General features: G+C 42.0%; 1 protein-coding gene across 3 annotated transcripts in view; it reads left to right on the forward strand.

Annotated features, from left to right (window-relative positions):
* The first annotated feature begins 16283 nt into the window (after positions 1–16283).
* The window catches only part of CMAS (cytidine monophosphate N-acetylneuraminic acid synthetase), a 13945-nt gene continuing 13135 nt past the window's right edge, over positions 16284–17093 (forward strand). For 2 of the 3 annotated variants that reach the window (XM_017745857.1, XM_017745858.1), the window contains exon 1: positions 16284–16522. In XM_017745857.1, the coding sequence (XP_017601346.1) occupies positions 16362–16522 (161 nt within the window). In that variant the 5' untranslated portion in view covers positions 16284–16361. The remainder of the gene's footprint in view (positions 16523–17093) is intronic. The other variant, XM_008642486.2, reaches the window with a different exon arrangement.

A 17093-nucleotide genomic window follows, 5' to 3' on the forward strand; every position in this document is an offset into this window, starting at 1 on the left:
GAATGCAAAACATTCTAAGCGGATCTTAACAGAACCTCTGAGTTTTGGTTCCTTCGTTCTGTAAAATCCACAGCCCGGCTGGCACTGATTTCCACACCCTGGTGGGCTTCCATCAGCTCGACCAGCTGAACTCAAAGAAACCAAAATGGTGGAGGAACAGCGTGTGTGGGAAAAGATTTTCACAAATTAGGACTCACCGATGTGAGGAAAATGACCTGGCAAGCGCTGCAGCATGGATTAATTGATGAAGTAGAACAGAAGTACCTTAGATATACCCTACCGCAGGTCCTGGCTGAGCACTCTCCACCTGAATTGTCTTGGTTTATTGAACTCACTAACCAGGAAAGGAAAGGCAGCTGCACTCTGGACAGCGTTCACACCACAAGCTGTTCTGGATTCAGCTGCCAGCAGCTCTCTCTGCCATTTTCCATATTGTGGACCAATCCGTGGGTCTCCCTCTACGTGTACTTTATGGCACTCCAACACTTGCAATCCAGGCACGGGGCCCTAATGAGTTCCCATTTATTAGCCAAACTCAGGGAGCTGCCTGCAGGCTCCTTGTCTTTTCCATTTCTTAGGTGAAGAGCTGAAATCACCATCATTTCATCCACTTGTGCAGGTTGACACTAAAGTAGCTGTTTTGGAGAAAACCTCTCATTGTGCCGATCCGGATAAATCCCTTGACTGATTTTAAATCAACTTACATAATTCATACCAGGGTTTTATTCTAACAGAAATACAAAAAGATATTCAGAGTAGATTATATAAGTTATGGACAATCAAGTCTTTATTTTGCTTCTAAATTTGTCACAGTGACAGAATCCCCACAGTGCTGTGTCAGAACTCGTGCCACCATATAAAAAGATCAGACTGACACAGCTTTCAAGATTAATTTTACTTACACTTGCAACCCTACTTAAAAAAAAAAAAAAGTTCTGTATTTGTTTTAATTATACATTGCTCATTTTATCGAAGAAAAATTAATGGATCTACCAAGAAAATTGTAATGCAGTAGCAAAGACTTAATTTTTAATTTTAATTTTTTTTAATGTAGTAGAAAATGTAGTAGGGTCTTTGGATAACTTCTCTGTCTGTTTAAAATACTTATTGTTATTAAGCTTGGAGTGGGGAAGCAGCAGAAGCTTAGAATTATTTGAAATATTTTCCACAGCTTTTTTTAAAAGTTATCATGCCTGGTTTCTATGGGGAAAATTGTTGTGGAAAATATATACAGCAAGATTTCAACAGAGCAATCTAAGCAGCAAAGAACTCTATATGGAGAAGGACGACAAAATCCCAGACCTCAGAGCTCATCTCTATAAAAGGTGTAGAAAGCCACAGGCCTTGAACAGGGATTTACAAACCTTCTGATCTTTGAGGGACAACGGCGCCATGGTGGAGTCAGAGGCACCAAATGCAATGCTACCATTTGCCTTGGTAGCTCTTGATCTTTGAAAAAGTTAGATCCTGCACACAATACAAATTTTCAGATCTCCAGGTTTATTTGTTCTGTTTGAGAAAGGTTGTTTTATTAAAAAAAACCAAACCAAACAAACCGACCTGGGCAACCGAACATGTGTGGTTTGCATTACACTCTTTTGTTTCCTTCCACAAAATCTGAGAGCTATTCTTTTAATATTAGAGGGCTTTTCAAGGCTGTCAAGAATAATGCAAGATTTCCACATCCTCTGAGTGTAGAGGAGTTGCATCATAAATATCACAAAGTAAACCTTTTGTACTATAATTTAAATTCTACCAAACCCATAGACCCACTTGTATTATCCTTAACAATGATATTGTGGATTTTGCATGTGTGTCTGTGTGTGAGGAACTGGGAAAAGGGGGATTCTTTTTGTTTTTGAAGAATCACAGAATCATTAAGGCTGGAAAAGACCTTCGAGGTCATGAAGTCCATCCTGTGACCAGTCCCCCACCTTGTCACCCAGCCCAGAGCACTGAGTGCCACATCCAGTTGTTCCGTGGACACCTGCAGGGGTGGGGACTCCCTCCTCTGTGCTATATTGAATTTGAGTGCTCTAGGCTGACACTGGACAGTTCAAGCCATTCTTTTGCGTTGCACAGAAAATATTCATTATTTCTAACCCAGCAAACCCACCAGTCAGATTTTAAACCCTCTGCAACCAAAACAGAACTAATGTAGGATCAGGTTCATTTTCTCCCATTAAACTCAACAAGGCACCTACATTGTTTAGTCCCATTTACAAATGTTGGCTTTTAGAGATGTAATAGTCAGAAATAAAAATTTTAGGTGTTTAATTTCAGACTGAATGCCTGAAAGGGGCACTAGATACTAAACACAGGACTCACCTCACCCAGGATTAAATGGCAGATACTTGATTGCTTGTGTCTCTGCCTGTTACTAGGCTCCCTATAGAGCATTTGGAGAGAAAAATACATTTTCAGATGATTATTCTTCTCATCCTAAACCCGGTATAGAAGATAGTGGGAACTACTTCCCCACTGGATATGACAATGTCACCCCGTGGAGAATGACAGTGTCTACATGGTTAAAGTTTTGAAAACTTTACTTGTATCTTTTTCTTTTCTTCTTCTTTGATGTATGGAAATAAATTTTCAGCCTGATATATTTTTTGCATGTATCTGCCTTACTTTGTACAGCAAGAGAATATTTTAAAAGGGTAATAACCATGACAAGTGTCTTGTAGAACTCATCCCCACCATTTTTACTAGACCTGGTAGAGCCCACACAAAATGTCTCTCACATCCCTTTTCGTCTCTGTAATTCCAGAAGTTTTCCTACTTGAGCCCTGCCACATTCTATGTTGGGAAAAATGCATAGCGTAAGGGAAAACAAACCATCGAAACTATAAGAAATCTCTTCTATAGGAAAAGATGAAATTCATTTGCCCATAGTAACCCTGAAATCTGACATCTGTTGCATAAAAAATACGGTGTGGGGATTTTTTCTGTTATTTGTTCCATACAGAATACATTCTTTAAAAATCCACTACCATAAGAGGATGTATTTAATCCTTAAGAAGATCCATATCTTTTTTTGCAGGCAAGATATGTAGCGCAGTGCCTTGCTTTCAGAGAAACATTCAACCATAAAGGGTCCCACATCTGCCTTTTATCTAAATCCTCATCCTCCAGTCTCTGGAGCTGCATATCTGTAAGCTGGAAGCTTCTTAACAAATCTCTGTTCAGACTTCTGGGAACAGAAAAGAACTTCTGTTCAAATCCACTTCCATAAAAAGGACAAAACCCAAATACATTTAAAATTATTGTGATCACATTTTATGTTGTATTTCAGTTAATAATATGTCATCCAGGTAATTCAACTGCTGCAGATTAAGTGCAGTAGTTCAGGACTTAATACACACTGCCCTGTTCTTTGTGTTATTTGATATCCCTGTATTTAGCACAAAACACTAATGTCCTGGATCTGGGATCTTTTCTTGTTCTCTTCTTCATGATGTCATCTGCTACACTTGCTGAAATAAGGAAATGGTAATGTAAATCTAAAGTCCATTTTATAGCACACAGAACTTTATTAAATCTCACTTTACATGGATTAAAATTGGGAATAAAAAATTAATCAAAAGATCGAGATTAATTTAAAATAACTCTACCCCATTACAGTAGGAGGTGTTAATGGCCCAGCAGTGGAAGGCAGTGTCTTAGCAGAAAACAAATTTGAAAACAAATTAAAACTTCATAAATTATCCTGTAACCAGCATACTGCAGAAACTTTATGTCTCAAGGAATGCTGCACCCACAGACTCTCCCAAAACACTTTCTGAAGCTCCTGGGTAGGGTATATCTAAGGTACTTCTCTTATACTTCATAACAAGCCTGTGATACCAGTCTGACAGTGTGGTTAAAGGGTTAAAGGGTTCATATAAGTAAAGAAAAAGTGGGAGAAATTGTTACAACACAATTGGTCCAGGTCCAAGACAGCAGCAATACCATATGGTACAGAAATTATACAAAATTAAACAGCCTTTGTGGTGAAAACAGCAGTTCCCGTAGAACAGCAGTAGCAAAACACCTCCCTGAAGTGCACAATGCTTCCAGGCAGACTCTTGGCAGACAGCATAAGATTTATCAGTGTGACTTCAGGGACATTTACATCAGATTTGCTGTAATAAAGCAAAGGGTCTGAGAAATGTCAAAGGGAATTAAACAGACTTTCATCATTGTTCACTCTCTATTTTACATCTTGTCCCTGTAGCAGCCAAGAGCAGCACCATCTCATTTCAAGAGGCCCAATGGGTTATTTTGCAGTTTTGCATATGAAATACTGGCACACTGAGGCAATCTGGACACCACCAAAATAATATGACCAGAACCACCCTAGCCAAATCTTCACTTTGTGAATTGGTATGTAAATGGGCTGCACTCAGCTATTCTGATGAAGTAATTCATCCCTCCTCCCAATTATCTCAGGAAGACCCTGCTGGTCTATGTGCATTGCTGTGTGTAACGTGTTAAGCATTGTCACTCTAGCTGCAATTAAAAATGAACCTCATCTGTACAACCCAGATCCAAATCTGGTCTGTACATGTACAGACATGTACATCATCATCCAGCAGTTGTTTAAAATTATGGGGTTTTATTTACGAGACAGATTCTGCGAGCCAACTTGCAGCAACTAACTGCGAGATGGGACTGAGGGATTTCTGAGAGCAGTCAAACGTAACTGGGTTTAAATTTGAACCATAAGGCAACAGCCACTAGTGGTAAGAATCACACACATATGACATGTTGTGCCTGAAAAGATTAAATGATACCTTCAGAAGGTCAAACCCCCTTTTCTCTCTGCAGAAAATCCTAGATGGAAGTACAAGTTCGTATGTCCAATACTCATTTCATACACTGTAGGGTGCCCTGAGCAGCTGATGTGAGTGTGCACTCTTTGATTTAGACTAAAAAAAACCCACAACAAACTCACTTTATCTGTTGCTATGGCAATACTATGTTGGAAAAAAGTAGCTAATGATATTTTGATTCATGTTGTTCCACAAAACTGAGAAAGAAACTGTGAGAAAAAGGAGAGACGCTTTAGAGGATGTCTCTGGGAATATTTTTGTCTTTCAGAGAAAACACAGCTGCACATCCTTCTTACCTTAATTGATCAGACAGACCCCTTGTGGCTTCATCTGAACTGGATATTTGGTTAAATCACCACTCAGCCCAGGTAGTTGGTGTTTAATTAAACTGGTTCAATGCTAGTTGATAGGAAAACCACGACTAGCAGAATTGGTTGGAATTTTATTTTGAAAAGCTTTTGCCATTCTGCCTTTCTCATTTAAAAACAACCAAAAAAGCAAAGTATTTCTGTAATGTATTTACTTTTTGCTTACAAAAATACAGTATCTTTTCTCATTTCTATCTATTTCTCCCTCTTGTATTTCCTCCCTCCATTTAGAAGCAAAACACAGAGCAAGAAATTGGAAAATCTTATTTTTAAATCTTATTATGGACACTTTTAAGGTCCATAGTACCTCGTATTTGTTGAGATGAAAATTATGATAACACTGTGAAAAGTCTTACACATGAAAAATTTATCTTTCTTTCCTATGACATTTGTTTCAGCATTTTCAAAATGCAATATCCTAGGCCCCATATTTTGAAAATTTTAACTTGTCTTCTTAAGAGGCAGTGCTAACAGTGCTCCTACTGAAGCTGGGAGGACATGCAGATTCCTGAACCCTTGAGGAATCTTCCAGACCTAAAAAGAGAGATATTAATTGAAGTAATAGAAGATGGGGAATATATGGAGGGATGCAGTTACTCAATGTATTAAAACATTTTATGATGTCTGGGGAACCCAATAAAATGAGATCCTGATAAATAAAACAAGATGAAATGCTTATTCACCACAATTTCTGGACACACTTTGATCAGCAGAAAACAAGACTCTTGTTTAGAAAGCTTTCTCTCCTGCAAATAAGCATTTCAGCTTTCACCAAGAAAATTTACAAGGGTGGAACAGTTATCAAAATATTCTGTGCTTTGGTATCAGATATCACCAGTAAAAGTGACACCACAATTTTGAAACAACCTCCTTTTCACCCTCAGTTGGAAGCATTCAACACTGGTACCTGAACAAGGTGTACCAATACCCAGGCACCTACCATCTACGTAAGGAGCCGTGGGAAGAGTGATACAGGGGCAAGTTCCTCCTCCCTACTAAAAGCTCTTGTTTTCAGACCAATGGCTGTCATTCCTCCTGAGCCTTAAGAAACACATCAATTAAGACAGAAAGTTATTGGTTTGAGCTCACAGAGTACTTGATTAGGGAAAATGGGAACACAGACAGGAGGAAAATCAGCCTGCAATTTAACCTGGAGACAAAAATGGTTGATGGAATAGTTGTGTGTTTGTGGTCAGTGTGGCCATGGTCAGTGTCAGGAGGAGCTCTGGCTCCAGAACAGCATCCCCTTGAAGCTACCTACACTTTCTGCCTCGGTACATCTAAGCCAGCCTAAGAAAAATACGTATTTCCATGTCAAAGACATATATTTTAGGTAGTTTTCACAGGTGGTGAGGGCAAAAGGAGATGTAATGCATTTCAAACACTCTAACAGGTAAGAGATCTGATTGGCACCATTCACAGTACAGGTGTTTGCAAGTGCTGTACTGTCAATAGTTACTAATATTTTCCAGGAGTCCCTTCCTTAGAGACAAAGCAGAGGTGTGATGTCTGATTGTGGTTTAGAGTATGATTTGAGGTTACATAGTAGGATAGGTTAAAGTTTGAGTCCCCCATTACCAAAACCTCCTGGACTGGTCTCATTTTGAAAAATGACAAAAACTTGCAAAGGCAAGGGTAAGAGTATCATAATATGGAAGATGATAAAACAACTAGATAATGTCTGTCTCTAAAAAGTAGAGCTTTCTGTGTCCCACTATTTTCCAAGACTTAGCAAGGAAAAAGTCCAGGGTATGAGTCACCCAGTGTCCTTTTAGTCACCTCTTGGCCCAAATGGTCACCCCAGCTTCCTGTTTCCCCTCAGGAGGTACTTCAATCAAAATTGGACGATTGAAGCTCATCACCACAAATCAGAGTTAAGTCAATCAAAATTGCATGACTGAAACTACTTAAAACTAAAACCAACTATAAAATCATTTTATAGTACAGATATTTTGAATGTTCTGTGTCTTCATTAAAATATTAAACCAATTACTTACTCCACAATCAGCACAGTACTACTTTTTGGTAGGGTTAATTTAATGAAAAATCAAAATTTATCACAGATGTCCTATGACTGCGTGCCTCTAGAAATACAGATTCAATTACTCGCTTTCCCAGCAGCAATTACAAGTGAAATGTGGCGTGTGGGCACATCTGGGTAGTCCAAAATGAGCCTTTGCTCACTGGTGAGTTGGACTGTGAGAACCATCTTCTGTAACTTTCCATGGTAGTGACACGGGAAGGCAGTACATGCAGAGCTGAGCTCTGCAATGCTCTCAGCAGCAGCGTTGAGGCAAGTGACCCCGAGGCAATGTGACACAAAATATCTGAGAAGACAGCCAGGCCCACGGGGGCACGAGAGCTCTGGGAACTCTCTGGCTCTAGCAGCCATTGTGCAAGCCATGGGGAATGGGAAGTGGATTTCCCAACAGCCTGAATTACAAAGGTGGGATCAGGAGCCCCTGATTGCTGCCTGATCTTTTGTACAGCCTTCTGTAATTCACATGCTCATAGAGAAATTATGAAGAGGATTATTTATCCGACCCTGCAAATTTATGCTCGGCCTGCGCACGTGATTCCATCCCGGGCCTGCTCCGTGGGTCACCAGCCAGCCATGAGACTGCAAACAGGAACAGGGCCAAACAACAACTCTTCCCTTATTTGTTTCCCATTCAGCTTGGGGCCTAGACACAGGGAGGGAAGACACACTTTGAAAGGAAGAGGAGTAACATGCATGCACAAGGGATTCATTTCACTTAAAGGGAAACGACCACTGCTCTAGACCTGTAAGAACGGGAATTCCAACTCAGCTGAGCCATTAAAGAAACAAAAAATATAGTGTAGGAACCCAGAGTGCCGAGAATATTTCTCTGCCTGTTTTTAAGGGTTCTTACCCCTCTGAATAACACTGTTTTAACTTCAAACCTTGGGAAAAATTACCAACAGTCAGACAAGAACTAGAAAATACAGTGGTGTGAATTAGGTGATAGACTACTACGTAAGATTGTCACAGGGTGAAAAATCTAGAGGTTTTGGGCTTCTCTTTGTGGTGAATAGGTAAGAGTAAAAAGTATCAAAATGCAGGATTGTTGTTGTTCTCTAAACCTTCTTCTTCTTCTACTACTCCATGTTCTGCAGTAAAAGTAGTTTGGAATGATTGGATAGAAAATTCCGCAGTTCCTACTCGTGTTACTGAATAATTGGTAGGAAAGTGAAAATAATGTACATTTTTAGTAACTATTGGTTAAAATACCTTTAAAAGCTGTGTAAATCTTGATAACTAGAGCTCACTCCTGCTTTTCTATGCTCTATGCTGTACCTGGGTCATGCTAGTGGCTCTGTTCCTCTGATAAGACTTAATAAACAACTATCTGGAAGCATTGAAACTCAAGGAAAAGTCTCAGTTTATCTTTGAAACTCCTTGCAAGGACTTTCAGCAAATTCTCTCCCATCAGGAGGGACTTGATTTACGGCACGGTTCAGTGTCAATACAGTAATTAGAAATTGCAAGCAGTAATAGCATAATGGCATCTGCAGAAGCTATTCCTTGTGCAACAATATTAGATAACTGTCTGGAAATCTGTCTACAGTAAAAATAGTGATTTTGCTGAGTTCTCTGTGGACACATTTTGACATCACTGTTAAAGTAAGAAGGGTAATTCATTGCACTTCTGATGATGATTCTCTCAGTTGATTATTACTTGCTGCTGTGCCACATGGTGTTAATGCTGCTATAATAATGGCACTAGACGGTACTGGTCCCAGCAGCTGCCAAAATGACATGTGAACACTGCTTTGGGTTGCTAATTCTGAGTTACTCAGGGCTATACCAGGCTGTGCTACAGCAGCAGTTTCAGAAGGCATAGCAGACTAAGAGCTGTGTGAATCTATAATTAAACCTACTGCTTTAGACAGACAGAGGTATAAATGGCTTTAGACCAGGCACAAATAAAGCTCTGTTCTGATTAGGCCACAATTTCAAATTGTGGATCTCTCTCCTACTCAGAAGCAACACACAAAGCCTTGCACTTGGCAGACCAAAACCATTAGCAGCAGCCAGGGATGTCTGGTGTCAGGCAAAAAGGAGGCACTATATACACGTTCCTGTGCTTCAAGTGAAAGAATTTGTTAATGTGTAAAATAAACATGCATTTCATAAATAGTTTTGACATATATTGTGGGCAAACTGCAGCAGCAGATTGAGGATGTTTATGCAGTCAGCCAGTTTAATGACCCAGTGCACAGATAAAATGAGTGAGCTGGCTGCTAAAGTGGCAGAGATTTATAACAAACATATTGAGAGTGTTATGAACACAGATGAATGGAAAAGCATGTACGTGAAAGCAGCAGATGAGAAAGCAGAGCAAGGGGTAAAAGAATAGCCTGTACTGGTAATGAAGAACACCACTTCCTTGACATTGTTCCCAGAACATTGTTCTCAGCAGTAAAATTGAGTCATGTCATGTTTAGGGCAAGCCCAAAAGGCCTGCACTGAAGCCCACAGGACAAGATGACTTCACAGTAGAAGATGCTCCAGCATCCTCGCAACAGGATGGCAATAAGGCTGCAGCCTTTTGTTCCCCATTGGCCTGTTGGAAAAACAGATATAAATTTCAAACAAACAAGCAAAAATGGGCAAAATCAGTAACTTTTCCAAAGGTTTATGGAGGCTGAAGTAAGCAAGAACCCGAAACAACAGACTGCCCTATAACAAACTCTGACTCCTAAAGGTTAGCAAAGATCCATCAAAACCCCAATCATTGTCAATCAAGAAAAGTGCCAGAGAACACATGACAGACAGTGTCCTTTGCTATCTGTGCTGCACACAAGTGATCCTTGCTGGGGAGACACACGTTGATGCTTGCAACTGTGACATGGGACTGTGAGTGAGTGAAATGTTTGAGGGAATGTTAGTGCAAACATCAGCTTATACAGAGATTTAATAAACAGGTAAAAAGTTCTCTTTCTCTAAGATTTTATTATGTTGAATTTTCCTTTTTTAAAAATATTTTCATGTCCCTTGATGTTTTCACGCCTAGCATTTCTAACAGCTGGCCTGAATATGCCATAATATGTCATGCTTGCAACTTGTCCTAAACAAGCCATTGACATGACAAAGATTATTTTCTTGCAGAAATCTTCTACTTGTGTGACAATAAATATCAGTTCTTCTCTCAGTTTCTACTTAAGGAGCTCCATTTCCCTCAACAGTTCTTCACAGTTTCACTATAAGAAGGAAGACCAGGCAGGATTTTTTGCTTTACCAGCTGTTAACAACTTTTTTTTTTTTTTTTTTTTGGGGGGGGGGTCATTTAGAATCCTTAAGGCTGGTTGATGGAGAAAAGCTATAAGAACAATAGGCTAGGAAAAAAAAAAAATTGTTCATGCATGTGATAGAGATTTATCTAAAAAAAAAAAAGAGAGAGAGAAAAAAGAAAAAACACCCAGAAAATGCTGAACCATGAAATTCCCTGACTCTGTAAGAAGATAAACACAAGCTGGAATAAAAAGAGTGAAAAGCCATGAACTACGGAAAGAAAACATCATTCCTGTACTAAGTCCCTTAAGTAGGAGGGAATTTTTGAAGGTTTTAGGGATGATCAAGATTAAATCACACTGCTAAAGAAAATTTAAAAAAACAAAAACAATCAAGGTAACAAAGACATTTGCAAGTCTGAACTCAGGGGAAAAACTTTCTGCTTGCAGATCTGGCTAAAAGCTTAACCATGTCCATGTAAGCAGGACAAACTAACCTGGCATCTGAAAAAGCTGAGTATTTCGGGATACCTAGCCCTGTTAAAACTAATTTTCCAGCTGGGGACAGCTGTTGATGTCCCCTCTCTGAGGGCAATCCAAAGTTAAAGTTGCTTTCAAATGTTCTCTACAGGTACTTCCTGAAGGATATTTGAACTATAAAGTTTAGCTGTACAAAGAACCTAAGGTATTCAGGCTTCCAGCTCATTGCCTCATTTGGATACCTGGATTTAGACAGGACAAATCTAAGTAATGGTATCAAAAAAGATGCGTAAGTGTAAATGTCTGCAATATTGACTTGATTTACCAAGGTGTTTGGACTCTTTTATAATAAAAATAAATCAGTGTTGTTACTGCAAAAATTAATAATTATTTTATATCCAGGCAGGTAATGTCTGCACTATTTGTCAAATAGTGCAATAGTCTTGGTGGTAATAATAGTAATAATAATGATAAAAATAATAATAATAATAATAGTAATAACAACAACTTCAGCAGTTTGAAATTACTCTTAAATATTCATATTTCAATTCTGATTTCTTCTGTGTCTAAGAGATTGCCAAAAGGATCACAGTCCATCCAGTAGGCACTGAATTAAACACAGTGCATTTCAATCTGCTGCAGTAAAGTAGTTTGCACCAATTCATTTCTGCAGAAAGTCCAAGAAATACACTAGGTCAAGTGTAAACTCTGAGCAATCATACTCCTTCCTGCCTATTTTTAAGAAATTTCAGACCCTTGAACACTTCCTTGGCCTTTTTTATAAACATGGTAACATTTATTCACCTAACTCTCATGTATGGACAAACTATATTAACCCAAGACTTGCACAAAGCTTCCAGTAACAGGAATGGGTAATTTGATAGATTTTATCAGGCCCATTCCCTGTTTCCTTTACACTGGTGTGACTCCAGCCAGCTCCACGGATTTCACTGGAGCTCTCCATGGTTTAGGACAGGAGATTTGGAATTTTGAACTTCCTGTTGCTGCAGAGAGGCGTAGAAACAGCATATCCCAGTTCACCCAGAAAGCATATCCCAGAACTTCCCATCACATGCTTCTATTGAGCCTTTCTTACCTGTTTCCATAGTATTCATTAAATTAGGTATGTCCTAGGAAAAAATAGGACCCTGCAGTTGGGGCCACCTGCGCTTATGGAGCATAAATTAGACTCCATGCACCCATGACCAGATCCAGCTGGGCCAACAGCAGTTTGGCCATTGGTTTTTAAAGCATTTGGCTTTGACCCACACTCCACAAGGCTCGTTGGGTGAGCTTCAGAGAACCTCTGTGACATGCTTCTCCTGTCTTTTCACAATACAAAGCGTGGATGTCAGAAAGGGCAGCGCAGATCTCGAGACTGGCAATTTGGAAGGGCAGGGCTGATCTCATGCCAGGCAGTTCAGAGGGTGTTGGTGTGAAAGCAGACCCCAGCCACCATTACTGAGAGGTTTCTTGTCCTGCCATGCCTGATGCATGTTAATAACAGCTACACACTGCAGAAAATTTCCCTGATTAATCAGCTAAGTTCCACGATGTGCTCCCAGGTAGTAGGTTACAACTTCTGAGTATTAACACCTCAGCACACACCTACTGAACACCTCTGGATTTGTCCATTTTTTCTTACACAAGGACAGGAATGAATGGACTTCCTTCTTCAGAGAAACAGTAATCTGATAGTTTATAGCAACTGAGTGGTGGCCAGAAAGGAAACTCACAGATTTTACTATTCTCAATGGAGTCATATGGCATGGAACATATTTTTTAAATAGAATTTATTCCCATTAATTTTACTTCTATACCAGCATTTCCTTGAAATGATCCAGTTTGGCTCTTCTTGTTCAGGGACAGTTGGGAATTACAAGATGGGGATATTAGTGAGGGGAAGGGAACCCGTGCAGTTCCAAGACCTTGTCCACACCATGGGATGTGGGAATAAGTGCTGCACTGCTGGTGCTGATGGGGCAGCTGCAACCCCTCCCTCCACACTGGGAAACCATTTCATGATTCCCTAAAGCAGGGTACATGTTCCAAAGATGTGGAAAACATTATATTCTTTGTTCTGTTCTCCACTTTTCTATTATTAGAATAGCAAATGTTCTTATCTCCCTGAGTGCTGTGACCCACACAGTCCCACCAGGAGCAAGCTGTCAGTGCAAACACAGAGGAAGGAGTTAGAATGTGTTTAGGTGAGTAATGTGTGCTCAGAGCTGAGTTTCATCCTTGGATACTGGAGCAGGCGGCTGATGAACCCTTTGAACCAGGCAGAGCTACTGAGACCAGAAAGCACAAAATGCTCCCTGTGTTAAAAACAGGGAGAAAGGAAGAGCCTGGGGACCATCCCCTCTGTCTGCTCTGGCAAGTAGTGTCACACAGCAACAGCTTAGGTAGCTGGAGAGTCAGTAGAAATGCACTGTTGAGCTGAACTAAAATATTGATACAGATGCATTTGAACCATTAGTCGAACACTTGATCCTGGAAAAAAAAAGCTGGAATAAATAATCAAAAGGTTTTGATGAGCACATAAAATAAATCAAAGCATTAATAGCAGGCAATAAAATTTTACAGAGAATGAGTCAAGCCAGTATAATTTCAATCTACAAACCCCGGCCTGTGGCTAGGAAGAGATTGAGTAGATGCCCTATATCATAAGCTCAGTGAAACTATCAATAGATTTCACATAAATAAACTACAGGAATGGGGTTTTCATGAAATTATTTTAATGTGGGGACAGGTCTGGTTGCTGTAGGAATGACTGCAGGAAACTGCCTTGGGGCACACACAGAGCCAGAGGCAAAGGCAGAGGTTTGGAAGCATCTGGCTATACCCCAGCTCTTGCAGAAACAAACCTTAGGTCAAAGCAAGCCACTGGCTGAATTATGTCAATATTGCACAAGAAAAGGTAAATTATAGAGTTGTATAAATGAGGTATGTGAAGCAGTAATCCTTCTGCTTCACTCCCTTGCAATATCCTGTTTAATTCTGAGCACTACATTATAAGCAGCCCAGAGGAGAATAATGGTGATGATGGGAAGTCTGGAAGATCTGAACCAGGAGAAAGACTGAACTCACGGGTCTGATCCTGAAAAGGAAAAGTCTGAGCTGAGATGGGGCCTGTTTTCAAATAGGCACATGCCTGCTGAAGAAATAATCTAATCTCCAGATCTGTTTCAGATAAGACAGGAATGAATGGACTCATATTACAGAAAAGAAGATTTAGTAAAGATTAGGAAAATCTTTGCTATCATACAAATCTCTACATTGCCTGGACAGGTTATCCAGTTAACATTACTGATAGTCTTTAGGACTGGGTTACATACAAGTCTGTGAAAAAGAACAGAAGTATTTAAGATGCTTGTGCGAGGACCGTTTCAGCCCTGTGAGTGAAAGATTTGCTTTTGATATGAAGAGAAAAAAAAAATTAAATCAGTTTTAATTATTCACAGACCTGTAAAAAAATTCTTATTAGCTGAACCCCATCTAGCATGGCATCTATGATGTGTGCCAGATGTCCTAATGTCATTTCTTTTCTCTGTAACTGAAAGTTGAACCCAGACTCAGCTCTCTGCTTGGGATACTGCTAGACTGTGAGAAGGGTACTGAACCATATTACCTAGCTGAAGTATTATTATTGATAAATCATAAAATTTTCACCATGTGGTGAACCAAATTACAGGCGGTTTTAAGTTCCTCATTGTGGTCAAGCATTGGAATGGGCTGTCCAGGGAGGTGGTGGAGTCAAGAAACCACTAGATGTGGCACTTAGTGCCATGGTTTCATTGATGTGGTGGTGTTCAGTCAAAGTTTGGACTTGATCTTGGAGGTTTTTTCCAACCTTAATGAACTTGGTCTGTTGTGGGCACAGCAAACTCTGACAGAAGTACAGTGCTAAACATGTGGGAGCTTGGCTCAGGCAAAGGCTTAAAATCCTAGAGTTTAAAAAAAAAAAATTAAAATAAACACATGGAAAGTAACCTGCAGGAATCACACTCCTCAGAACCTTATGGCTACTAATTTCATCTTATTAAAAAATAAAGCCCTGAAAGGAGCTGCCTTGATCTGCAGAATAGAAGAGCAAGCTCTCTATCTCTGCTGGGTCTCTTGGAATACCTCAGAAAGTAAAACAAAACCCCAATATGATTATTTTTCTTAAATGTCTGTCCACAGATGAATGTAAGTGGGAATGTTCCGCTTAGCAGTGATAGATAAGGTCCTTCTGTTCCACAACACATCTTGAATAACCAGAGCACATCGGCGACCCACATGTGGTCCGTTTTCACTACAGACTGACACAGGACTGAGACCCTCCAGGAGTAACTCCGTGATTTCTTCAACAGCCTCTACTTTCCATTTTCTAAACCATATTAAACCCCAAATTCCCGTGCAGACTTATGTCAGCAGTGGATTACTTGATTTTTCCCATTAGATTTCTGCAAGACAGTTGGAATGGCAACATCTTATGTTCTTATGCTTTAGTACATTTTTAGGAAGGGGAAAGGAGAAGCGAGGAGTGCTTTCCAGCTCCCCTTCTCACCACGAGACTCCGTGTGGCTGCTCTGCCCTCTGCCGGGGCTGCTCAGGAGGGAGACGCTCAGGAGAATGACGCTGGAGAAACCCCTGGAATCTGGGGACGACAGAAACCTCTGGAATTGTCAGTCGCGGTGCTTGGGCAGCGCGCTCGGCTGCCGGGGCTCCGCGGGATGAGCCCACCGCCCTTAGAGCCGCGTCCTGGGCGCCCACAGGGATGGCAGCCACGTCCTGCTAACGTCCACAAACAACTGCAGAACCACAGAATCGTCAGGGTGACCTCTGGAGATCAGCCTGTCCAACCCTCTGCCCAGGCAGGGTCACCTGGAGCAGGTGACACAGGAGCATGTCCAGGTGGGGTTGGAATGTGGAGAGGGATACTCCACAACTTCCCTGGGCAGCTGCTCCACGGCTCTGCCACCCTCCGTGTACAGAAGTTCTTCCTCATGCAGTGCTCCTTGTGTTTAGTTTATGGCCATTGCTCCTCGTCCTATCACTGGAAAGAGCCTGGCACCATCCTCTTGGCACCCTTTGAGATATTTACATGCATTAATGAGATTCCCTCTCAGTCTTCTCTAGACTAAAGAGATACACACCGCTGAGGTCCGGCCATCCGTGAAAGCAGGCAGACAGGGCTTTGCGGGGCACCTTGTCCCCAAGGAGCACCCTCTCCTCACCAAAGGGCAGACGATCCCCCGAAACCCCCCTCAAGCCCCCCAAACCGCGGGTCCCTCGGTGTCCCCCGGTGTCTCTCCGACGCGCTCCCAACACGCATGCGCGGCAGCGCAGGACTACATTTCCCGGCATGCCCCCGCGGGGCGGTCCGTGCGCGTGGCAGGGCGCGGCGAGAGGGGAGCAGGACAGGAACAGGGACACGGACACAGACACGGACACGGCCATGGATGCGGGCGAGGGGCGGCCGCAGCCCCACCTGGCCGCTCTGGTGCTGGCGCGGGGCGGCAGCAAGGGGATCCCGCTGAAGAACATCAAGCTGCTGGCGGGGGTGCCGCTTATCGGCTGGGTGCTGCGCGCCGCCATCGACGCCGGCGTTTTCCACAGGTGCGCACGCGCTGCATCCCCCTCCGCCTCCCCTTCCTCTGGAGGGTCCTGGTTGGGGATGGGGGTGCCGGGAGGTTCTGGTTCGGGACGGAGGTGCCGAGGGACCCCGGCGTAGGGAGGGGCTGGGGGAAGCCGCCGCTTCGTCAAGAGGGTTTTAGAGGTGTCTGTCAGCGTCTGCAGGGAGGGCTCAGAGCAGGGACCAGGCTCTGCTCCGGGGAGCCCAACAGTGGGACAGGGGAAACGTCAGGAACGGGGCACGAACTGATGCCCGGGAAGTTCCACCTGGACATGAGGAAGAACTTCTTTACTGGAATAGGCTGCCCTGAGAGGGTGTGGAGTCTCCCTCGGTGGAGATACTCAAAAGCTGCCTGGATGGAATCCTGTGCAACCTGCTCCAGGTGACCCTGCTGGAGCAGGGAGGTGGGACCAGATGACCCGCTGTGGTCCCTTCCAGCCTGACCCATGCTGTGACTCTGCCAATGAGTGTTGGAGGAGATCCTCACTTAAGACAAAGGGGTGCAGTTAGTGTGGCACCAGGTTAAGGGTCAGGCAAGGCAAGCACCCTGTCAAG

The sequence above is a fragment of the Corvus brachyrhynchos genome, unplaced genomic scaffold (assembly GCF_000691975.1).
Source record: "Corvus brachyrhynchos isolate BGI_N302 unplaced genomic scaffold, ASM69197v1 scaffold209, whole genome shotgun sequence".
Taxonomy (NCBI): domain Eukaryota; kingdom Metazoa; phylum Chordata; class Aves; order Passeriformes; family Corvidae; genus Corvus; species Corvus brachyrhynchos.